The sequence below is a fragment of the Misgurnus anguillicaudatus genome, chromosome 20, assembly GCF_027580225.2.
Source record: "Misgurnus anguillicaudatus chromosome 20, ASM2758022v2, whole genome shotgun sequence".
In the NCBI taxonomy this organism is placed as follows: Eukaryota; Metazoa; Chordata; class Actinopteri; order Cypriniformes; family Cobitidae; genus Misgurnus; species Misgurnus anguillicaudatus.
The window spans coordinates 37360181-37386088 of NC_073356.2; the positions used below are offsets into that span (position 1 = coordinate 37360181).

The following is a 25908-nucleotide window of genomic DNA, read 5'->3' on the forward strand; positions in this document are numbered from 1 at the left end:
TTGCAGATTACAAACATTCCTAAATTGTTTCTCTAATCCAGTTACAATGGCATTGTGTTACAGAAACACTTGGCTTCATATGCATGTTAGCATGTCTTTTTTTTCTTTTTTTAGGTGGGAAATGCCATCAAATCGTCTCTTCACGGTGCTTCTCTGAAGTCTAATAAGGAAGGTTCTCGATCCATCCAGGTGGAAATCACACCCACGGCTTCTCGGATCTCACGGAACGCCGTCACCAGTCTATCTATCCGAGGACATCGCTGGAAACGTCACGGTGAGCACCCACAGCTGTGGAAGATGAACGGTTGCGCTCATTTGCTCGATTTGGAGGCGCAGAATGTTGCCGTGGTGACTCGCACTTCCTGAACCATCAGATCGATTGTGACGGGCTTTTCCCAGGAGGTGGTTCCATTCTGGAATGTTATTCAATGACATTTCAGTGTTCTAATTATAGTAATAACACATTTGGCTCTCAGGGTTTCTCTTTTGCTGACGTGGATCAGGTTGTCGTTCACTGCTGTGTGACACTTAATAGTCGATATCTCACAGCATCTGACTAATTACTGCTCATGGTTTCAGCTGCAGCACTAATGAAGGGTTTTCTGTTACTGAGCCACAATTAAGCAGTAAACACAGTGATTAGCGTTAGCCGGGGCAGACAGTAGGGTTCCTATCGCTCTTTAGTCTTTTGCCTGTAAATGTATTCAGTTAAACTTTTACACATGATTCATAGAGATGAATGATAGTACAAGTCATGCACATTAACTCTTCTGGATGAGGAGAGCTGTGCTGTTACATTATCTCCTAACAAGGCATAAAACTTTACTGCCGTGCATTTCGAACCATATCTACAGAGTCGAATATATCAGACGAGAGTGGCTCATAGCAACATCCTGGTTACCACCAGCAATTACATAGTAACATCCTGGAAACTACCAAGAACACCCTAACATCATAGCAACCACCTAGAACATGCTAACTACCACATAGCAACATTGTCCTAGTATTGCATAGCTACTTCCAGGCATCCACCCAGAACTCTCCAGTTATCACATAGCAACGCCCTAGCAACTGCAGCAATGTCCAGGCATCCACCCTAAACCCGTAGCAACCACTTAGCAACGCCCTTTCAACTGCTCAGCAATGTGCAGGCATCCACCCTAAATCCCTAGCAACCACATAGTAACACCCTAGCCACTGCATAGCAATGTCCAGGCATTCAGTCCGAACCTCTAGCAACCACTTAGTAACACCTTAGCAACTGTACAGTGATGTCCATAGATCCACCCCGAACCCCTAGCAACGCCCAAGAAACTGTACAGCGATGACCAGGTATCCACCCTGTACCTATAACAACACCCTAGCAACTGCACATCGATGTCCAGAACCAGCAATGTCCAGAACCCTATCAAACACACAGCAACACCCTAGCAACTGTACAGTGATGTCCAGGCATGAACCACAAACTCATAGCAACCACATGGCAACGCCCTAGCAACTGTACAGTGATGTCCAGGCATCCACCCTGAACCCCTAGCAACCACATAGCAACGCCCAAGCAACTGAACAGCGATGTTCAGGTATCCACCCTGAACCCATAGCAACACCCTAGCAACTGCAAAGCGATGTCCAGAACTCCTAGCAAACACATAGCAACACCCTAGCAACTGCACAATGATGTTTAGGCATCAACCCAAAACCCCTAGCAACCACACAGCAACATCCTGGCAACCTCCCAGAGCACTCCAGCAGCATCACAGCATGATGTTTTTGTATGTATGTACAGTATGAAATGCAAATGTATGTTTTTGCAAGGCAAGCGTCATTTACATGGAAACATGATAATGCCCGTTTTAGGGTTTGTTATCATTTCAACATCTGTGTCCATTTTCATCTGCTGTTTCATTGTTTTGTATTATTATTATTATTATTACGTATTGATTTTAGTTGTAAAATGTTTCATATATTTTATTTTGTGTGTTTCATCAAGCATCATGCATGTATCATTGTGTTTGTGTGTGTGTTTCTCGTATGTGTGTGTGTAGAGTCACAGGAGGAGAGTGTAGACTCCCCTGACTCCTGCCCGACGGGTCCCATCCCTGAGATTAGTGTAACGGGGGTCAGCGGGGAGCGTTTGGTCAACGGAGAGGCCCTTCGCAGCAGGATGGAGGGGGAGGGCTCCACTGAATTAGGGGCCGACCCTAGAGGTCAAGAGGTCAGGAGGCAGAAGTCTGTGCGGAGGCATCTTGAAGACGGGACGCCCTCCGCGGGGCGGGTTCACTTCTAGAACCCCTCCCACCCTCCTCTCGCACGCCCCTCCCTCTCCCTTTGGGCCCAGAGGTATTTTGTGTGGGGCGGAGCCGTGCAGGTTTTTAATAAACGTTAATTATTCATATATTAGATTTTCAGGCAATGAAACCAAACCGTTAACAAATAAACTGACCCCTTTTCTAACTAAATGATGCTGGTGATCGGCCACAAAGGATCTGCGAAGCATTTTGAGAGTTTGCATAGCTGAGAATCTTTGTATAACCACTACTAGATTTGGCTTTAACACCAGCAACATGGCGATGGGAAAGGGGTTTGATAATAATGCACATAACATTTTGCCTTTTTAAGGCTGTTCAAAGAATCATGCTTATTTATTTCTCTCCTTCTGTGTTTCATTCCTGCCTGCATCTGTTTTCATCCAATCAAATCGTTTAAACTCTAAATCTAAAACTAACCCGATTGGAAACACTCAAATTAAAATCCTGCTTTCAGAAAAAAGCGACTGTGAAACCTGTCTTTCCCAACACTTATCCACTGGGTTGCTAAGGGAAACCACATCCTTGTACAGTATGTGCTTGTGTAATGAGACATTGGCAAGCAGTGATGAGTCTGATAATCAGAACACACAAGAATATTCAGTCCTTACAGAAAAACGCTGTGTTTTTTTGTGCTTGTTGCAGGCACATTCCTTGATCTTGCGGCACGTTTTCTGAAAGGATTAGTCATTCATTTTCTTAAAGAAATCCGGATGGTTTGCTCGCCGCCGTGTCGTCCAAAATGTTGATGTCTGTCTTTGTTCAGTTGAAAAGAAATTATGTTTTTTAAGAGAAACATTCCAGGATTTTTCTTATTTTAACCCTTATGCCTCGTTTGAGATCGTTTGGAGTCCTTTGAAACTCCGTTGAAACTGCAATTTTGAACGGTTGTGTGTTGGGGTCCATTGGAGTCCATCAAAATGAGAAAATTCCTAGAATGCTTTCCTTAACAAGACATCAACATTTTGGATGACATGGTGGTGAGTAAATTATCTGGATTTTTTTTTAGAAAATGGACAAATCCTTTAATAAATGCGATGGAATATTCAGGATATTTATGCAATTTTATGCGATGAAATTGTGTGAACTTTCAAAAACTCTTTGCAGCTTTTCATTGATGTTCACGTCGCATAATCACGTCACTTCATAACGTTTCCATGACAACAGGGGGCATGGCTGTGCTTGTGTGAAGTAAATGCTAAATTTTTCAACTTTCCGCTAAGATGTATGTGATTTTTGCTACGAAAACGCAAGGATTATGAAATCATGCTAGCCCCGCATATTTTGCGCATGAAAATCTGCAATTTATGCTGTGAAAGTGCGGCGGATCAGAAAAAATTCGGCCTTTGGCTGATTATGTGTTGAATCATGCGATCGCATAATCGCGTTTTTCTGAATATTTCATGGGAATGGTGAGCGGAAAACTGGGAATGCACAAATAATCCTGATAATTATGACCGATAAAAGCCTTGATATCTGCTTCAAATGTACATGAAAATGAATAATACGATTTGACGATCTGATCTGCTTGCCAGTCTCTTGTCTGATCTTCAGTCTGTTCTCGGTTCTTGTCTTTTTTTTGTGATGATGCACAATTTCCTCCTCACTATCAACAAGCCAACAACTTCTTCCCCTAAACCTCTTGAACACCTGCTGACCTTAAAGAGATCCTTTTCGAGACCACTGTTGTGTTTTCTTTCTGTTCTGTAATTTTTTTGCTCTTATTGTAGAAATATTTGATCAGATGTTATCACTTCACATGTATAAAATCACGCTTATCAACAAATCTTTCTTTTACAGACGCTGTGGATTTGGGTTCCCCGGATGAGCTGACTGAAATCGCGGAGGTGGACGAGGGCATTTGTACTCAGGCGTCCGGCGGGCAGAGCAGCCCACCGGCGATAGTTGTCAGCCACATTGCCGTAACGGCGGCGGCGAGTAGCGGCGGAGCCGGAAAACTGGCAGGAGGCTTGCGTCGTCTGACGGGCCGATCCAGCAAGGACAAAGAGAAAGACAAGGATAACGCCACGGGCCTGGATCAGCTCTCTCAAAAGCAGGCCGCTGTACGAGCAATGAGCGAAAACTTAGACCTCCTGTCGCTCAAACGACTGACGTTGACGGCTAGCCAATCGGTGCCCAAGAGCGGCTCGCTCAGCCTGACGCGCACCGCCAGCGCTGTCTTCTCGCGCTCTTTCGAGCAGGTCAGCAACGCGCTTGGCGTCGCTACGGGATCATCCAGTCGCGCTCAGAGTCCCACCTCAAATCACGTTTCTGAGGGTCTCCTTCAAGAGGAAGCCGTGACCTATCCGGAACACCTAAGCCCCGCCCATCAGTATCGGCAGCGTTCGCCCACCATTAGTATCCATGTGACCTCTGACCTGTGATCTCCGAACCTTTTCCCGTAAGCTGTGTTTTATCACACAAAGGACGGATCACATTTCTACACTAGATTTTTCAAATCGTCCTAAATTTGAGGCAAATACAGACCTGGCACTTCTGCCCCTTTGTGGCACAAAACTCCAGCACCTTAAATGAAGTTTCTCCTGTGGTTTGTCAGTTGTGTATAAGTACCAAAGTAATGTATTTTTGAAGTGTTTTTTAAACTTTCTCCCGAATTAGTTTTTCAAGGTGTCCATGAAGTTAACATGGTGTTTCTGTTGGTACTAAAGTTTACATGTGTGTGAGTCTGAATATGAGCTGTACTGTATATTTTTAATGCTGTATCTGTGTGCGTTTGGGAATAAGATTTACAGACGATGATCAAATGATAATTTTCAAACATGTTAAATGTGGTAATACGATAATCTGTGTGTATGGGATTTGTGCGTATGTGTGTTTGCACTTCAGATCTTCTCAAATTGTGAAATGGATAATGTGACCCCCCCATTTCCCAGCATGCACTAGGTTTGAACTGAAGCCATCACTTCACACTGTTTCGGAAATCTGGGTACCTGCAAAACTCGAACAGAAAATCTGGTGAAATTAAATAGCAAATAAAAGTAGTTCTTGTTTACATCATCATTTATGTGGTATTTCAACAGCAATATTATACAACGAGCAGTATGTGAGCATTTATAAAGCCATACTAAAAGATTCATTGATACATGAGAAAGTTGAGTAACTGTGTGGTGATTTAAACCCAAAGTTCACCCAAAAAATCTAATTTCTGCCATAATTTATTCACCTTCATGTCATTCAAAACCTCTATATGACTCTATATGATATTTTTGTGCTCTGTAGAGGAAATAAAAAGTGTAGAATGACACAAAGGTGGGTAAATAAAATAATTTTCATTTATGGGTGAACTTGTGTGTCAAAATGATGTCATGCCTCAAAAATGCACAGTACAGATGATAGAGAGACCCATTAAACAGTGTGATTATATGACAGAAATCATTCCTTAACATAAAGTGAGATTCAGCTTTGTTTAGTACCAGCGTAATTTGTAATGGATTTGTCTTGGAAATTGTATTAGTACGGTGTTCTGACACAGCACTCCGGTTTTATTCCTTGTTTTTAAAAAATACATTTTCTCATTTGTAAAATGTGCTTTTATTTGAAGTAAAACAACAATGGTGGTTGTGTCTGTATTCATACTATTTTCGCAATGTGAACATTTTATGATGAATTGTAAATATTATTGTACTAAAGTCATCAGAAAAATAACATGATTACAGAAAATAAAGATTTTTATTTCAAGATGTCTGTAGCTTTTCTTGCATGACGATGCATTTAATAACATATTCTTGAAGCTGTCAATACTATCAGTTTTGATGTACCCAGAACAACTGTACACTATATTTTACAATCTAATTTTTTAAGTATTTTTATGAAAGTCTCTGCCTTAGATCAATCTACACCTCAACGCAAGACCGCAGTATTTAATCTAATAAAGTATTTATTAAAAATATTTCATTATTTTTACATATTTCATTATACAATTTTATTAATTCTCCACACATATTTGTGATGTTACCTCATATGTCCACTAGGTGCCGCTGTGGCACAATTTCGACATTGTCGCAAAACGGCAACACTTTACGGCACTGTAGTACGACGTATCCGCTTTACGGCACACGAGTTTTTCCGTGTCCTTCACCGGCTGCACGTCTGATCCAGAGTAAATCTGTGGTAAAATCCGAATAAAATCATGTCGAAGCTGAGTAAAGAGACGAAGCAGCGGCTGCAGCAGGTGTTTCAGTGCGGTCAGTTCGTCATCCGCTGGGGTTTCATCCCGACAGTACTGTATCTGGGTCAGTATTTACCTGCACGTGCTGATTCAAGCGCATTAACGTTTTATATTATGTATCATATTTATGTCAGATGTGTTATTTGTGATTTAAACATGGAACATATTAAGTGACATAACTATTGCTTGTACATAGAGTCACGGTTTTATAAATGCTAATGCATGTCATGAACTGCCAATCAAACATCAGCATCACTGATGACGGCTTTTGTGGGCGTGCAGTAATGGATAAGATGTTATAATCACCAATATACACTGCTGTTTTAAAGTTATTGAGATCTTTTTCAACAACTTAAAAAAAATAGTAAACTCAATAAAACTATAAAATAAAACTAAGCTATTATGTTGTGACTAAACAAAATACAAAAAGTTTTATTATCGTCGGTGACGTCACCCTTAGTCTAGAATTTTCAAAAATCATAATTTTATTAAGAAGCTTCTTAAAGTCTCATCCTTAGATGATTTTAAAACAATATTGAAATAGTTCACATTTATTCTTGACTTTATTTGGCTGCTGTTTCTGTTTCTTTATTATTCATCCATTTATTCATAACTTTTATATCAGATGCATTATATTGGCCATCAGTTGAGCACTTATGTTTATTGACATGAATTATGTGATCATTACTTGTGGGGATCTGTAAGGATGTAAGGAAGTCTGGGATAAGTTATTACGGAAACTCCGTTTATGATGATTGAATGTGAGTGAACAAAACCACTTCCTGAAGCTGTGGTTGTGACATTGAGATGATGTAACGAAGCATCTTTGATGGACATTTGAGTCAGTGTTTTATTCTAGAGTTCATTGCGTTTGCATCACAAAGGTCATGGGTTTGATTACAGGAACACACATAATAATGTATGCAGAATGCAGATTGCTTTGGATAAAAGCATTCGTTAAAATGTGAATAAATGTCATCTCATTAAAGTCAGCAGATTTTTGGGAGATTAGGGACTCTTTTGCTTCCTGATGTTTCGACAGAAATTTGCCAGTCGGTTTATTTTTTATCTGAGTGTTGAAGATAAATGAGATACAAAAAGTTGCAAAGTTAGTTTTCTTTGCGCATCAGTGGAGTTGATTCACAGTTCACAAAGGGTGAATGTGAGCGTTTCTGAAGGACTGATTAAACAGCAGAGCAATCAATGAGTGCTTGCTGATCTGTTAAGCTGGATTTGGTTTTGACATCATTATCATTTACACTCACCTAAAGGATTATTAGGAACACCTGTTAAATTTCTTATTAATGCAATTATCTAATCAACCAATCACATGGCAGTTGCTTCAATGCATTTAGGGGTGTTGTCCTTGTCAATCTCCTGAACTCCAAACTGAATGTAGAAAGGTGATTTAAGTAATTTTGAGCGTGGCATGGTTGTTGGTGCCAGTCGGGCCGGTCTGAGTATTTCACAATCTGCTCAATTACTGGGATTTTCACACACAACCATTTCTAGGGTTTACAAAGAATGGTGTGAAAAGGGAAAAACATCCAGTATTCGGCAGTCCTGTGGGCGAAAATGGCTTGTTGATGCTAGAGGTCAGAGGAGAATGAGCCGACTGATTCAAGCTGATAGAGCAACTTTGACTGAAATAACCACTCGTTACAACTGAGGTATGCAGCAAAGCATTTGTGAAGTCACAACACACACAACCTTGAGGCGGATGGGCTACAACAGCAGAAGACCCCACCGGGTACCACTCATCTTCACTACAAATAGGAAAAAGAGGCTACAATTTGCACAAGCTCACCAAAATTGGACAGTTAAAGAAAAATGAAAAATGTTGCCTGGTCTGATGAGTCTCGATTTCTGTTGAGACATTCAGATGCTCGAATCAGAATTTGGCTTAAACAGAATGAGAACATGGATCCATCAAGCCTTGTTACCACTGTGCAGGCTGCTGGTAGTGATGTAATGGTGTGGGGGATGTTTTCTTGGCACACTTTAGGCCCCTTAGTGCCAACTGGGCATCGTTTAAATGCCATGGCCTGAGCATTGTTTCTGACCATGTCCATCCCTTTATGACCACCATGTACTCATCCTCTGATAGCTACTTCCTGCAGGATAATGCACCATGTCACAAAGCTCAAATCATTTCAAATTGGTTTCTTAAACATGACAATGAGTTCACTGTACTAAAATGGCCCCCACAATCACCAGATCTCAACCCAATAGAGCATCTTTGGGATGTGGTGGAACGGGAGCTTTGTGCTCTGGATGTGCATCCAACAAATCTCCATCAACTGCAAGATGCTATCCTATCAATATGGGCCAACATTTCTGAAGAATGCTTTCAGCACCTTGTTTAATCAATGCCACGTAGAATTAAGGCAGTTCTGAAGGCGAGAGGGGGTCAAACACAGTATTAGTATGGTGTTCCTAATAATCCTTTAGGTGAGTGTAAATTCCCTGTAAAGTCAAATATGTAATAAATGTGTTCTGGATTTGTCACCCCACATAAAATGTGATATTACCACCCGGCCAAATTTGAATGATTAAAAGCCAAATAAATAAGTTAGCAAAATCTTGGAAAAAGCTCTCAAGTGCTGGGAAATCGTCTTTTTCAACTTTCCAATACTGCTACAACCTGAATGGATGCTTGTGATTTGGCAGGGGCGGAGCCATGCTCGGTGGCTCCAGTGTGTCATCGAGCCACCGTTTTAACCCCGCCCAAATAATCCTGAACACACAAATGTGGTAAAACTCCACAATTCAGTACTACACAGTTAACATTCTTTGTAACGTGATTTAGCAATACATGTTTTACATTTATAATGTGTGCAGAAACAATTCTCTAAAATGACTTTAATTAAAATATTTAAAGCGTAACTTAACCCCTGGTCAGAGCCTGACTCCACCCACTGGCAATATTTGAAAAATGTAAGAAAAGTGGGCAGATCCCAACGGAGATAGAGGGGGGGAACTAAGCTCTTACCAAGCATGTGGTGAGATGGTAACAAGGGCGTGGTGAGCTTGAACCTGCTTACGTCACGAGTCATTTTTTTGGACCCAACATCCAATAGGAAAATTCAACTGCAGTAGCCACCGTTTAACCTGAAGAGGGCAGCACTCAGACGTTTTTACACCATATATTGTAGTATTGAAACACTTTATATCCAAATGTCAAAAAAACGTACTAAAATCAATGAACAGCACTGATAAAGCATCATTCTTAGAGATCATTAACTAAAAAAAGTTGGTTTAGGGTTTAGTTACTCTTTAATTGCAAAATGTTGCAGTTCACAATCGCAGTCGAGTTGTTCCAGAGAGTTGTATGGAAAATGAGTTAAGGGAAAAATGCAGGATATCTCCTCAGCTTAAGATGTTTGTTCTTCTGTTGCATAATAAATCTGCATGACTCAGCTATGACGTCCGATTTCCTCGATATCCCTCTTAGATGATGTTTTTGTTGAATAAGTTCAGCGTTCAGTGAAAAGGGGAAGAATTGCATCAGTTTGATCTCCGGTCTCTTTGAGGTTTGACCTGTCGCATGTCTTCTGTTTGGAGTCACTTCCTGTGTGTCCTGCAACGCAGGACTTTTCTGTCCCTCAACTCTCATCTGGATCAGCGATACCCACAGAATGGCCAGGAAACGGATATGAGGAAAGAGGTTTATATGATGCCAGTCTTATTATTGAAGCTCTCCTCCGTCAGTTCTTGAGAATGAGGAATCAGGATTGTTCTGTAGGAAATAGAGGTGATGCTGTCCAAACCATCTTGCAACACTGGCTTGAAAAATGAATACTGTTAGATCTAATTCTGTTCTGTGGTTCAGATGTATTGCACAGTTTTCCGGTGTGTTTTTTTCCAGTAACACACGAGTTGCTTGAGGTAATGCAGATAATATCTCAAATAATATCTTTAAGGATCAATGGTCCTTGAATGATTCACAGAAGGGGTTTTTATATTTTAAATAGTATAGTTTTGACAGCCTTTCTCTTGTATAATGTATAGGGATGCACCGATACCAAATTTATGTGCCGATACCGATATTTATACTTAGAATGACATTTACCGATACTGATCATTTTTCTATTTAGTTCTTGAAGTGCAAGAGTGTACAAACTACACAAAATGCAAAATAATCACACAGCTTGAGTTCTGATGTGTTTATTGTTTAAACAATTGGCCGATAGTGGGAAAATGCTTTTATCTGGCGATACCGATTATAGGCCGATATATATATACCGATACCATGTAGATATAGTGAGTGTTTGTGTCAATATGTTTTACTCTTACTGTATTTCATAATTTACATCATCAATAACCTCATAACTCATCATTATGCTTATTTATTTATGGCAGGATTCAAACGAGGTGCTGATCCAGGAATGCCTGAACCCACGATTTTGAGGTCAATTTTATACTTGTGATTTGTATTTTATCAAAGATATACAAGATGTTAGTGATTTTAATGAGCTTCTTTTTCATCAGTTTGCTTTGGGGATAAAGATGCACCTGACAGCTAGACACCAAATCCAGACGCTCTCCAGAAGTCTCCGAGATAAAGCCCATCTTCAGTCTGAGGAGACAAAATGGTTGATGTTTCATCGGTTTATCTATGAACTCTAAACTTACTGGATGATCATTTTATGATGATGTAAATACTATACAGTCACTGGCACCGTTTCTTTGGAGTTTATTTTCTGGACTTTCATATGTCCAAAACATGTATCGTCATGAGGAATGAATGAAATGTTGCTGAATGAACTTTTAGTTTCTAAAATTAAATAATTTTGAACAATGATGTGTGTGGTCACCATTGCACGTCCAGTTGTCTTAATAAAAAAAAACATTACATATAATAATATTTATAAGCACAGATTTTTTTCAATTCTGTACAAATGAGATTTGCAGCAATGTGAAAATTATATGTTGACTTCTGGTAGATGTAGATATGTGCTTCAGTAAATCAACAAACCAAGCCGAAGCTTTCCATATATTTTTTCTAGGGATGCGACGATAAATGGCGATACCCACTAATAATACCTGGCCGATATCGATTCTGACAGCTATTTTATGTACTACGGCTTTTGATCAGTAAGTCCGTATCGATCTGAAATCACTGTTAGGTGCAGTTTTATTTAGATTTTTTTTTTACAAATTTGTTTTTTCTCTCACCTCTTTGTATAATTTAGTTTCTCCAGTTCTCTAATATTTTCTTCTCTTTCTGTATCATGAAGACGACACTTTAAATGAAGTTCAGCTTTATTTGACACACAGTGTCATGAATGTCTTACAGTAGTTAATACTTTCTAAACTTCTCAATGTACAAACATTCATACATTTGTCAATATTTTAAATAATTTAAAACCTGGTACACCGTAAATAAAGATAAAAACAAATATAAATATTTATAAATAGCATCAGATTTAACACTATTAATATAAAAACATTACAATAAATATTAAGTTACCATCCCCTTAGTAAATAACAAGCTCTCGAGTTTTATCAAAGGTTTGGAGCTGTTAGGGTACCACGTCTTTCAAGTTTTTTATCATTGACTAGTACAAATAAAAATGATAACAATTGTAAGCTTCATAAAACATTCATCCAAAATAAAATAAATAGATTAATTTAAAAAATGCAAATGTATTAAAATAAATCGAACACAATCAAATTGGACCCCTAAATAAATGGTTCTGGTTCTAGTTTTTGTCTGAGATCCAATCGTCAGTTTTCTTTTTGTTCTTTGTCCGCTGACTGTGTCCAGCTTTAGATTTGCTGAGGTAAGGGATAGCTCTGCACGTATCGATCATCACATTTGTTAAGTTGAATAAGATGGAGTGTGTAACCGTCTTCTGTGTCCATGCAGACTTGGCGTGCAGAGAACTTGAGATGTCTTCAACTTGCACATCTTTTGACTGAAGCTAAAGAGAAATAGAAAGAAAAGATTTATTGCACGAGTAATGTTTAATAGTTAATAGATAAAAATCTATGAACTTTATTGCACGAAAATATCAAACCAGGAAAATTATAATAATCTTAAAATTTAATGATTTAACACATATGCATGAATGATAAGTTGGTATTTCAATAGTTATAGTCTTTTTAATGCACATCAATAACCCTATGATGTGCTTTTACAAGTAACAGTAGATATATGAAATTAATTTGGTTTTATCTTCTCCATACATCCCTTACCTTAAACATGGAAAGTCTGATTAAATATTTCTGCTCAAGTATCAAAACATTGATAAAAAATGACAAAATTATCACAGTACCCATTTGGATACGCAGCAGAGAGATGCATGCTGTGTTTACCTGGCTGTTAATGGACTCCAGCAATCGTTTCATCTCATGTTTGACATTATTCATCAGGGTTGTGGTCCGATTTTCCCTCTCGATGTAATTCAGATTCTCTTTGTACCACATCAGGACGTTGTAAATACGCCCCAGACACCTTTCCTAAAATACACATTCATTTAACAAGAGGTCTTCAGTAATGAAAAGTTCATGTTTGTACAAATGAGTAGAAATGCACCGATATATCGGCCAATAATCGGTCGATAAAAGCAATTTTTCACATTATCGGTCGATAGTTTAAGACTGTATCGAAAATATTGATAGTTTAATGGTCATTCATAAATGAATAACATGCAGAAAATGTAATCTTCAGTCTGAAAATGATATCAGTCTGAATATTCGGCTATCGTATCGGTTCATCTCTACAAATGAGAGTTAAAAAAGCCACCTATAAACATCAACATGAGATGGACATAAACTCACCGTACTGAAGTTTTTGAGATAACACCCATCCGATGCTTTAAAGACTGGAGTGTTGATTCTTTCACTCTCAAATAAACTCATATTGACCGTTTCTCCGAAATCTCGGATAAACTGGAATAACAATGCGAGTTAGTATAAGTCATTACAATGTAATAACACATCAAATCCAACCTAAGGTTATCGGTACCTGTTCATCTCTCAGAGTTTTCACATCATTTTGTAGTTGTTTGGCCATCCGGTGCCATCTCTCTTGTTCGGTCGGAGCCTGTACATTCACCTCCTGAACTTCATCTCCAGATATTTCAGGTAATTCACCCATACTGCTGTACAGAGGCACGGCATCCAGCTGACAGATCCACACTGACAGGACGGCAGAGAAATAAACATCTGGAGGGAGAAAGAGACACGAGAGTTTGCACTTGTGGAGAAGTTGTCCGTCTGCAGATGTAAAAGTAAAACCTCTTGCACTTACTCATAGCTGACGGCATCATCTCCTCTCCAACTTCCTGTGATGTCTTGAAGAAAACTGAAGTCTACTGATCAGCTCGTCTCAAGTATTTGTGGTTTTTATACCGAGACTTCAGGAGTTTCCATTTCCCCCCTTTAAAGACGTTATTCGTCATTTAGGAAGAGGGAAAATAGACTTGATTCGGATTTTCATACATGTTAATTTCCATTACATTGTCTTCCCCGCTATACTTGTACAACGTCCTTTTAAAGTAGGGTAAATTCACCATGTGTAAAGTACATTTAATGACATGTCAACTAAATTTTTCCATTTTAATGTCTTTGCTGTTTTAATATTTCATGTTTTTCAGCAAGAAAAAATTACATGCTTGATGAATAAATGATGAATAAAGTTATTAGAAGTAATATTTCTGCATAGAAAATTATTAACTAACAAATGTTGTATTGTAGAAAATTAACAGGCCCATTGGTTATGATATCCACACTAGTACTTCTGAGTCAACACATCAACTAATTGACAGAAATAGCGTAATCAAAATAGTGGGAAGTTTAATTAGAGAACGAGTTAATTCTGTGAAAAAATTCTTTTTGTCCTTTATTTAGAAAGAGGGGAAGCAAATTTTTGTTATAAAATATATTTATTGCTTAATTTCTAAGTAAAATGGACCGAAACATAACTCGGAGGAACAATGTCATTTGATTAAAAAGTTGATGATGCATAAGGAAATGCAGCTAAAATGCTTTAAATGGCAACAAAACCCCAAACCACATGAAAGAAAACTTTTGTTAAAACAGAGTTTCAGTCATTCATCACCTCTAGAAAGATCAAAGATGATCTAAAATCATCTTTATCATTGCACCATTGTTGAAATATAGGCCTCATCAACTGGCCCAAAGAAAAACGACATAACATTTGGTGCCTGACGTTTGGGGTCTATTGGTTATCGACAGAACCTCAGGAGACCCCAGGTACTGAAATCAAGGCACAGTACACTATAAGACAATTAAGCATGGTGGTGCTCATGGTATGGGGATGCTTTTATACTACGATGTTGGGCCTATTTATTGTATATAAGGGAACATGGATCAGTTTGAATACATCAGAATACTTGAAGAGATTAAGGTGCACTTTGCCAAAAAAAGAAATGCCCCTAATATGGGTGTTTCAGCAAGACAACAACCCTAAAACCCAAAAAGGATTGAGGTTATGAAGTAGCCAGCTCAATCCCCTGATCTATTCCCCATTGAAAACTTGTGGGTGACATTAAAAATGCAATTTCTGAAGCAAAACTTAATAATTGACATGAACTGTTGACTCGATGTGACACAGATATGCATTTATCAACAACAATGCAATTAAATATTAGTAATTCAATAGTTTAAAGTCTTTAGTCTAAAAAGCAAAAGTTGACACTGCTTTTTTTGAACAGATTAATATTTGTTTTCTTTGCTTAAATTTAAAATAACAAGACAGACGTGATCAATTTTATTAATGCTTAAGGAATTGAATGTTAATGTTTTACTACATTTAAAATAAGGAAATAAAATCTATTTATAAAATTTTTACTTTCTTTTATTAGTGCCATGACTTTTTTTATACAACTGTATTTCCTTCCTTATGAATCTCAACACTGTACGTTTCGGTACATCTGCGTGTAATTCATCATCTAAAGGATTAAAAGACAACTGTGTGCTTTAAGAACCTTTATGTCAAAATGATGCCCTTTCCAAAATGTGACATTTCACCCTTGTGTACTTGAGATTTGTTGTAGCTACACAAACACGGTTTCCTTATCTTAATAGTTTCTATTCAAATGAGATAAAAAGAATCAGATTTCACAAAGACGTAAAAAGGCGACTTCCTTCTTCTTTTCTAATTCATGCTTCCTGTAAATGTGCTCATTTTGCAATAAAAGCATTTAGTGGTGTTATGTTTTGTGAGGCTTTGAGTGGTCAGAAACCCCTCTCTAAAGACCAAAGATCAAAAGTCCAGTTAATATGCATGTGGTTTGTAAAACAGAGGATTCCCCAACATGATTTAACTGTGGTGGTGTCAGATCAGGTCAGATTGGTGCTATCTGCTATTATCTGAAGTTTTGTAATTTGGTTTCAGACACAGAGGAATAAAAATTAAGATTCTTAGGGTGTTTTCACACCTGCCTCGTAATGACCCTCACCTAATATGACAATTTTTTATTTCAAGATGTCCCCAAAACATAGATCATATATCAAACAATGTTGAAAGACCCACTTTGGGGTGTGCAGGAAAAAGTAGTTTTTTAGTTTTAAATAAATCACCTTCCTACCAGTGTTGGGGGTAATGCATTACAAGTAACGTGCATTACGTAATTATATTACTTCTCTGAAGTAACAAGTAAAGTAACGCATTACTTTTTAAATGTACACATTAATATTTACTTTTTAAACAAAGCAATGCGAGTTACTTTTTGGTTTAATTAATTTGATTAAAAAACACAGCGTACTGAATTAAACTAAACGTAGTCACACAGAACTACGCACTATGTGCGTGCGTGCCTTAGCGAGAACAGTTTTGAGTCCCAAACGGAGATGACAGGCCAGAGCTTGATATTTTCCTGATGGAAATTTGCAATTTCTGAATGCAAAACTTCTCAGTCATAAAAACGTGCAAAGCCTGAACGAGATCAAGCCTCAGCCAAGTAAGAAAAGTAACTTAAAAGTAACGTAAGTATTACTTTCCATGAAAAGTAACTAAGTAACGCAATTAGTTAAAAAGTAACTTGATATTGTGATGCATTACTTTTAAAAGTAACTTTCCCCAACACATGATCTTTGAAAGCCAATGTTGACATTTAAAATCACCTAAACACGCCCCTACCTCAATAGAAAATGGACCTTCTTTTGATAGACCCGCCCCACACATACTGTATGCAACCCAGGCAACAATGTCAGTTAGTAGACACGCCCCTTACTGCTGATTGGCTACAAGTGGGCCCAACTCCCTTTTCCAAAGTGTTTTTCAAAAATCATGCACCCCGCCTTTAATAGCCTAATGATTTTTGGCATAAAAGAAAATCCATTATTGCAAAAGATAATATGTAAAAAAGGTTTAAAATAGAAATGATGACTTAACTGTGGTCTTTTGATGTGGTCAAGTGATGTCATTTTGCTCAGAAAACGCCAAATGTTTTGGCTAGATCATTAAAGGGGGGTTGTGTACACACACGGGTGACACACAAATATGATCAAACAACATATGAAAGTGACTTTCTCTTATGAGGTGACCTTTACGCATCCCATTAAATATGAATGAATGCTATTGCACAAATACTGTATCAAAATATTAAGCATTCACATTTTAAGTTCATTTTGTAAAAAATAGATTTGTTGATTTTCAATTATAAAAATTTTGTGACTCCCCAACCACAAAACCTGTCAAAAGTCGCATGGGTATATTTTTAACAAAAGCCAACAACAGTATATCATTTTTATTTTATGACAAAAATCATTAGGATATTAAAGGCGGGGTGCATGATTTTTGAAAAAAGTCAGGCCGAGTACCAAAATACATTTGTAGCCAATCAGCAGGAAGGGGCGTGTCTCCTAACCGACATTAAGTAAGATCATGTTACTAAAGAAATTAAGGTTAATTTCCTACCTTAAATATATCAAAAACTTTATTTTCGTGAGTGGATGCACTGATAAAGACTTCATTTGGACCCTAAGGGGTCTTATCCTAGTCTCAGACTAAAATGTATGTTTGAGCTGCCTTAATTTACACTTACATTTAAACGGACATATCTTCAAATATATCATTGTTTTGTCTCAAGATACACACCAGAATTGGTCTTTTGTAAGGTATATCCTAACATAACTAAGGCCTAGTCCTGGATTAATCTTAACTCTTCTGGTTTTCCAGACAGGGATTATTTTAAGGCAGGACTAGGTGTTAGTTTAATGAAGAATTAAAACTAGTTTCAACAAACATGCCTTACTAAAAACATGAATTTTAGGCAAAATTAAGGGCACTGATGTATTTCAAGATATGTCAATGCAAGTTGTTTTCAGTTTGGACAGCTCTTACCTACATTTTAGTCTAGGACTAGTCGAATCCCTGTCTGGGAAACCGCCTCTTCAGGAAACTGCCCCTATGAGTGTTAATTTAACACTGGGGGTTTTGCTGTAGTATTTAATGTGGTAAAGTGTGACACGAAACATTACACATTCACTGAAAATCAACTTTATCAGCTATATAGGGCTGGAAAAAAACAGCATAGACAAGCATAACTCCCATTCTGGTCCATACTGGTTCACACAGCATATGCTGGTATGACCAGCATGGGATGCAGGTGCTGGTATGCTGATGACCACCAGCTAAACCAGCACCAAACCAGCATGGGAATTATGCTGGTTTATGTTGGTGGTCACCAGCAAACCATCACCAAAACACAACTGGTCTTGTGTCTCTGGCAGAAGGTTGATCTACTCGCTTATAAGGCGGAGTCTGTGAGCAGTTATGAGTGGTGCGTAATCAATGTGACATCACATTGATAGGGGATCCCCAACAGCCTGTTTTGTGTGACCGTTGTGGTTTAAAGGAGAAGAAAAGATGGATTTGTATAATAACAGGATGTTCTACGCACACTAGCAACTCATTTTCTGAAATAATTTTTTTAGGTTACGGGGGCATTTAAGGCTGAGGGCCGGATCTGATAAAATGTCCCCTTATGAGGGCCTAATTTTATCATGCTGACATTAATCATACAAACTAAAATACAACTAGCTCATGCTCATAAGTAAAGAACTGAATTTTCTTAATAGGTCCTCTTAAAATGAACATGAACACAATAAAACCATTAATTCACTTTCTTTTGCAAATAAACATTTTGAACACTAATGAGTACAATCAGTTACCTAAATGAATACACAGGGGTATAAATATTTTTTTGGCCACTGTATCTAGTAGTCAAATTCTGTAGGTTTTTCCAGTAAAGTTGAGGCTTTTATTTTGCACTTGGTGTTTTTCATTGTTGAAGTATGCACCCTTCCTTTTGCATTTTGATGTATTTCGACTTTTTCAATATGCACCTCATTTTGGACTTTCGATTGATAATACTCAAATGATTATAAATGACATTGAAATACAGTAATGTTTGCTGCATATACGCAATGAGTTTTTCTAGAAACCGCTTGAGTTTTTCTAGAAATCTAAACTTTCCTATAATGATTTATAATAAACAAAACCACATTGGGGCTTTTTTTGCAGGAGGTGTGAACTTTTGCTTTAGATTCTGTTGAGATATTATTCTGTTGAGTTTAAACATTAATTCCATGTTTGATGGGTTTTGTTTTTTTAAATGACAGTTCTTATCAGTACATCTAAACGTTCATAGTAACATCATACTGGTAACTCGTACTGTTATTTCATATTTCATTGTTACAAATGGCTCATCTATATTTGAAGTTAATGTTTATACATTATTTTTGCAGATGACACTTGATTTAATTAATCGTACAGTATGTGTTGCAATAACATTACAGTAGTACATTTTGAAATAAATGATATTTAAAAGATATACGCTGTAGAAAAATGTAGCATTTTTGTCAAATCAACATATATTTTCATGTTACTTTAACTTAAAAAGTTTAGTTAAATAATTGCATTATTTATTAATATTCACTTTCATTGCATTTATTTTTTTTTTTTTTACAATTTTTTTATATTTATCAACACAGTTCTTATAGCCTTATTATGTGATTCTCTGAATTTCTGAAAATGAAGTTGATTCTGATGAAATCCCTGTAACAAAACAGCAGTGTGGTACAGAATAAAACAAAATGCGAGTGGTGCTTAAAACTGCCTGCCAGTATACTGGGTGATTAATACACTAAATATTCTGATCCAGATGGTTTGGTTCCTGGGAAAGTCCACAGAAGTTTTTACATTTTGACCAGACGGTCTGTCTAGAAACAAACCCATTTTAAGTATCCCATACGGCAAAAAAACAACCATTTCTCTGCCCCAAAATATGTTTTAAATATATGCTAAATACATTTTGTAGAAAGTAAAGCTAAATTAAATATATTTTTGAATTTGAAAATATATTTAGTCTCCATATATTAGCATATATTTCGAAATGTATTTCAGCAGCAACAAATACTATTCTAATTTTCCAATTTATATTTTTCCTTAACAAAATATAAAGGTTTGTATGTATAAAATTCTAAATATATTTTTGCAGTTGAAAATATACTTTTTTGTGTAAATATAAATGCTTTAAAATATATGTATTTTTTAAATATATTTAAAAATATACAAAAAATGGCCATATTGGTGAAATTTTTATTTTTTAATTAATTCTTAATATGATATTTGAAAATATCTTTTTTGCCATATGGGATGAGCTGACCTGCCTTGGCATGCAATATTTATCATGTTTAATGTTTATTGTTTAAAATAAAAACTACTATGATGAAAAAAATTATTGTTCACTTCTTAGCATTCCTGAAAAAGGCTAAAAATGCCTAAAAAGTACACAACTTGTACCCGTTGTGTTGATTGTATTTTAAAACGGTTTACATTATTCAAATCACAATAATTTCAGCTTTCCAAAGATTTGTGACATGTTTAGCTTTTTGTTTTTGAGTTGTTGTATTTGATAAAGTTTTCTGTTAAATAATGCAGTGTCCCTCCCACGGTACACTGGAATTTCAAGCGGTTAAAATGACTAAAGAGATGACGCGTGCCCGGAAAATCAAAGATGGCGGCGCTCATTATTAATGAGTCATTAAAGTGCACAGTTTCATCAAAACAAAATAATGTTTATAACTGGGTGAACATCTTACGAAACAGAAGATTGCACATAAATCATCTCATAACACACAGTTTGTTTGACGGTGAGTAAGAGGAAGGAACACACATAAATTGAGAAACGCGCGTGTACAGTGAGAGTGAATCTTATTATGTGACGTCACCGATTTACTCAAATTTGGGTAAACCGCAGTGAAAGAAGCAATCGTATTTATGCGACCGACAGCATTTTCTGCTTCAGGTGAGAGTGACCGAGATTTCTTTAAATGTATATTAGGGGAAAATACACACTTTTACCAAAAATTTGCCAAATCTTTATGACAAGTCTAGGGAGAGTTTCTTTTGGATATAGCGGATTCCCTCAGTCTCTTAAGCCAATAGAGGGCATTAAATAGAGCTGCTGCATTAACATACTGTTAACAAATGAGATTTACCACACTATCCCCACAAGTTTCAGTCAGCTTGACCAGCTAAAAATGGGAATCCTCTAAAACCAGCCTGCTAAATTTACTGAAACCAGGCTGGGAGACCAACTAAAACCAGCCTCTCTCTGTCTATGTTTGTCTATAAAAGATCACAATCCTATGATTTCCTATTAAATTATTTGCTTGTTTCATCAATAGACTTTATATTTACATTACATTTATGCATTTTTTAATCCAAAGTTACTTATAAATAGTATATGTGTTCCATAGGTTCAAACTCATGACCTTTTGCACTGCTATTGCAATGCTCTACCACATATATTGAACCCAGTGTTCAAATTGAGGGGGGGAAGGGGTGGTCCCAGACCTCCTATAAGCATTGAGGTACCCCGTATAAAGCACAAAAATATAAATTAGGGGGGTCCCCTTGTTTTGTTTTTTTTAAATACATGAATTTTTTGTGCTGCATGGTCACAAAGCGATACTGTCCATTATTCACCACAATTTCCAAAAAAGGAATCCAAAAGATTTCTGTCTGAAACTCAACTGTTTTCGGGACACCACTTCTTAGATTTAGGATTGGGTTAACGGCTTTTAAAAATTGCTCTCAAACTATTATTTCAGACTTTTTTTGAAGGCAAATGGTTAGCTAGAACCCCATATTCTTTAAAAATGCTTTAAAAACTTCAACAGAGACATTACATAGGTATTTAAACCACCAAATATTGACATCTGAAATTTCAGAATGGGTAAAAACTTTACTCTTCATAATAAGGTTGATATTTGCATGGGATTGACCATGTGAGGAAAACATTGAGTTCTATAAAGTCACCACTGGATGGCAGTAAAACACAAATCCTTCTGTCCACTGTCCACATTGACAGTTTTTACTGCCACCACCAGGAACTTTTTTTTTCAAAAGTGCACACATTAAAACTGAATGGGTAGTGATAGTGTTTTTTTAATTTTTTTATGAGATATCACTTAAAACTACAGAGCAAAACTATGGCAATCCCCAGAAGTCTAGTAACATTTGCATGGGAAATGAAAACACCTAGTTATGCTATAATGTTGCTACTAGAGCACATTTTAGTTCCCCAAAGAGCCTTTCAGTCAAAATTTCTTAAAGTAAACATTTCTTTCTTATTTTTTAATAGTTTTTTTACTTTTTTGACGCTTTTGTGCACAATACAACCAAACTGAGTAACTTTTAGCAAACCTTTATAAGCTTTAGTTTGTCTGAAGAGTTTCTGTCTGTGTGTAGGCGGGTTTTTCCGGTTACTGGAGATGGCAAGGTTTATTCATTCATTTTACAGAATTAATTTTACTGAACTCAGTGACCCATACTGTAAACTAGAAAATGTTAGTAAATTTATTATAAAAGTTCCATCACACATGCAGGGTCATGTGGGGTCAAATCCTTTTATGTTTTTAGTGTATACTGTATTAAAAAACAATTTATACAATATTTTACCTTAAATACACTTATTGTCTTGTTGATATTGTTTTGCAAAATCTAATAATAATATGCATTTGATAAAGTAATGGATATGTTTATTTTGCATTCAAAATGCATGTGTTAATTTAAATATGATAGGGGAGAGAGGTGCACAACCCAACGCTTTTTGGCTTTGGCTTTATCATTCGTAAAATATTTAAGTTTTAATATTTAAATATTTAAAAGTTTGTTTGTGAGACCTACCGTTATTGTACAATTACACCGTAAGCAAAAGGATACAAATGTTACAAATAATTGTAACTAACGGGGTTGTAACACATAATTCAATCAAATTCTGTCTATGTACTAAAGGTTGATATTGTTTCTATATCTGCCTATAATAGATAGATATCCACACATTCATCCATCCATCATCGTTCATCTAACCATCCTTGTATTATGCAGCAATGCAGATTTTTTTAAAGGGCTGCACAATTAAGACAAAAAAATAACATTTCCATTACGATTATTCCTTTATAAGTTTTTGATACCCTTGTTATCTTGTACTTTTCTTCCAATACAGATTGCTGTCTCTTCAAAATGTGTCTAGCGAGTGAACACTTCCTGGTTATGCTTCCTAGATTTCCTCTGTGGGTTCTTTGTCATCCAACACCTGAAACTGGAGCATGTACAGTAGAGCCACACCCACAACTCACACATCACCCTTCAATGAACTCCACTGGAGGTGTTAGCTAGACAGCGCACACGCGTGTCCTCCGGGCATATGCTCTATTCAGCAATATAGAGGTGATCTTTCATTTTGACAGGCCATCAGATCTCATTTCATGTAAGATGTGGAGATACTGGTTTGCTGAGCACAAGTGTTCATTTGTTATGATTCTGTAAAACCAACAGACTCATAAAGAGATGTAAGCTTTTGGTTTACTAGGCAGGGATTATAAGTCTCAGGGAGGTTTATGATCTACAAAATGCATGAGTTTTTCCAGAGCCGTACTCATCTGTGATTTCTTGCGTTTGTGATAAAACTACAGCGAATACTCAATGTTAAAGAAGCATCAGATGTGTTGGGATTAGAAACAGGGATGATGCTGAGACGCACAAGCTTTTAAACACAACAAACATAATGCATTTAATGTCTTACGAAACCACAGATCTGAAAATCAGATCAGTCGTATTGATGTGAACCTCTGAACATTGATGTTGATTTCACAATCATTCATTTATTTAGTCAAGTGGTTCATACAAAAAAACACTGTCCTTTAAATGCTTATTCCTCCACTTTGCATTAGTACAATAGTTTTGAAGCTGCATTAGTGTGCAATATGTAAGATTTTGTTTTTACATTAAAGGGCACCAATTTTATTGCTAAAACAAGGTTATTTTGTGTATTTGATATAATACAATGCGTTCGCATGGTTTATGGTTCAAAAACCCATTATTTTCCACATACCGTACATTTTTGGGGCTTCAGATACCCCTGTCTTCCTGAAACGCACAGATTTTGTACAAAACTAACTCATCGATTTAAAAAGCTCTGTGTCCCTGATTGGCCAGCTAATTTCTACGTTGTGATTGGTCTGAATATCTCTGACGTCAATGTGACGCTCCTTACCATGTTTGAAAGATTCGCTCAAAATGCAATGCTGACAGGAGTTAACATAAAGGCTAAAGTCCAATTTATAGTCATGCGTAAGGTCTACGGCATAGGTTGACCATAGCCTCTGCGAAGCCTGAAGTGCACCTCACAACATTTTTAACAGCGTGCCAGTTCTACGCGGACTGCAAACGCTGTGATTGGCCTTTTGCATCTCATTAAAGGTGCAGTGTGTAATTTTAGCGGCATCTAGTGGTGAGGTGCTGGTGAATTGCAACCAATGACTCAGTCCACTGCTTACGTTTTTTGATCACATAGAGAAGCTACGGTAGCCGCCACCGGACAAACATGTCATTGGAGACAACTTAGTAAAAAAAAGTTTGTCCATTAAGGGTTTATGTAGAAACATGGCGGCACAAAATGGCGACTTCCATGTAAGGGGACCCTCGGTGTATGTAGATAAAAACGTCTCATTCTAAAGTAATAAACACATAACGGTTCATTATGAAAGGTCTTTATACACCACTGATAATATAGTTTTGTATATTATTTTGCATTTCTGTCAAGAGATCCTTCTAAAAATTACACACTGCACCTTTAACATGTACTAATACACACTTACGGTGCATTCACACGGGGCGGAAGCGTTAACGCTTGACAGAAGTCTTGTCTGAAGCAGGGCCGACTGCCAATCACAGGGGCCGCAACACATGCTCCCGTCTTCCATAAACGTAATTGGCTGGCTAAGGTGATCTGATTGGCTGACGCACGCGTTGCCGCTTGAAATGTTGAGAAATGTTCAACTTCTGCCGCGAGCAATGGCAGTGACGAGGCGCCGACGGATCCAGAATTCAGTTCGGCAACGCATGATGTCACCCATTAAAAGTGAATGGGAAGCGTTAATGCTTACGCCCCGTGTGAATGCACCGATACACACCAAAGGAAATGAAAAATCGTGAATCGGACAATAGGTGCCCTTTAAAGACATGAAACAATTTAAACACTCAAGGTTGAAGTCTAGGTTGTTCTTTTGTACTTTGGACATTTTTAAAAACATTGTAATTTTAGAGTCCCCTACAACAAATGCATACAAGGTTTAAAAAAAGCTGTTATTAATTTCCTCATATCTCGTGAATGCTAAAACGGTTCATTTGAAGCAGTTTAAAGATTCAGTCTGTCTAAACCCCTCCTTGACTGAAAAAACTACAAAAATTTACAGTAAAATTACAGTTACATGCTTTATTATTTCTCTGAGTTGTAAGAACGACAGAAAATTTATTGGTTTAAAACACACGTGCTATATATTTTTAACTTTTGATACTGGCAAAGATGACAGCTTAATGCATCGGTCTAAAACAATTCAGAAACACACGGAGGAAAGTAAAGAGAGAGAGAGAGAGAGAGAGAGAGACAGTAGCACTGACTCGCCCGTGCACGTTGCCTTTGATGTAAAAAGTGTTAACACACACAGTTATTTCTTTCTCATTCTCTGTCGATTATTCTATGAAATCATGTCTCTGCCGATTTATTGAGTATTCCACATACAAATGTAATCACTCTTTGGAAGTAAACATGACTTGAACCACACCCACTAGCCAAAATCTGTGTTATTTTGTTTAGTTTACATTCAGAATTGTGATCTTTATTTAAAAACATAAAAAACCAAGATGTACATTTTTCTAGAATCGTAATAAACAGCTACATTACATACTGCAATAAGTGTAATTTTGGAAAAACCTAGCACATCCAAATGAAAAATGTATACAAATGCAATAAACACGGCAAAATAAAAAAGCAAAAAAAGGAAAGAAAAAATCGTCAAAATGGTAAAAAAAAAAGTGCCGCTGAGATATGAACTCTTTAGGGCGGTTTCCCAGACAGAGATTAAGTC

The 25908-nt window shown here is 37.0% G+C and overlaps 3 protein-coding genes and 1 long non-coding RNA gene across 8 annotated transcripts in view; 3 read left to right on the forward strand and 1 right to left on the reverse strand.

Annotated features, from left to right (window-relative positions):
- Positions 1–6005, forward strand: part of hycc1 (hyccin PI4KA lipid kinase complex subunit 1) — a 38459-nt gene extending 32454 nt beyond the window's left edge. For 3 of the 5 annotated variants that reach the window (XM_055219666.2, XM_055219667.2, XM_055219668.2), the window contains exons 10-11: positions 115–274; positions 4107–6005. In XM_055219666.2, the coding sequence (XP_055075641.2) occupies positions 115–274; positions 4107–4690 (744 nt within the window). In that variant the 3' untranslated portion in view covers positions 4691–6005. Of the gene's footprint in view, positions 1–114; positions 275–2045; positions 2369–4106 lie in introns of all 5 variants that reach the window. The other 2 variants (XR_008648187.2, XR_008648186.2) reach the window with 2 other exon arrangements.
- Positions 6006–6345: 340 nt separating this feature from the next.
- tomm7 (translocase of outer mitochondrial membrane 7 homolog (yeast)) lies at positions 6346–11362 on the forward strand. The gene is made up of 3 exons (XM_055220639.2): positions 6346–6559; positions 10858–10906; positions 10987–11362. The coding sequence occupies exons 1-3, from the start codon at positions 6457–6459 to the stop codon at positions 11000–11002; spliced, it is 168 nt and encodes a 55-aa protein (XP_055076614.1). The 5' UTR covers positions 6346–6456; the 3' UTR covers positions 11003–11362.
- Positions 11363–11748: 386 nt separating this feature from the next.
- il6 (interleukin 6 (interferon, beta 2)) lies at positions 11749–13873 on the reverse strand. Its single transcript, XM_055220638.2, has 5 exons — positions 13754–13873; positions 13469–13668; positions 13282–13392; positions 12817–12960; positions 11749–12422 (listed from the first exon to the last, which is right to left on the reverse strand). The coding sequence occupies exons 1-5, from the start codon at positions 13770–13772 to the stop codon at positions 12201–12203; spliced, it is 696 nt and encodes a 231-aa protein (XP_055076613.1). The 5' UTR covers positions 13773–13873; the 3' UTR covers positions 11749–12200.
- Positions 13874–20723: 6850 nt separating this feature from the next.
- LOC129455543 (uncharacterized) lies at positions 20724–24618 on the forward strand. Its single transcript, XR_012359874.1, has 2 exons — positions 20724–20780; positions 22986–24618. It is a non-coding gene; the product is annotated as an uncharacterized lncRNA (long non-coding RNA).
- Positions 24619–25908: the final 1290 nt, after the last annotated feature.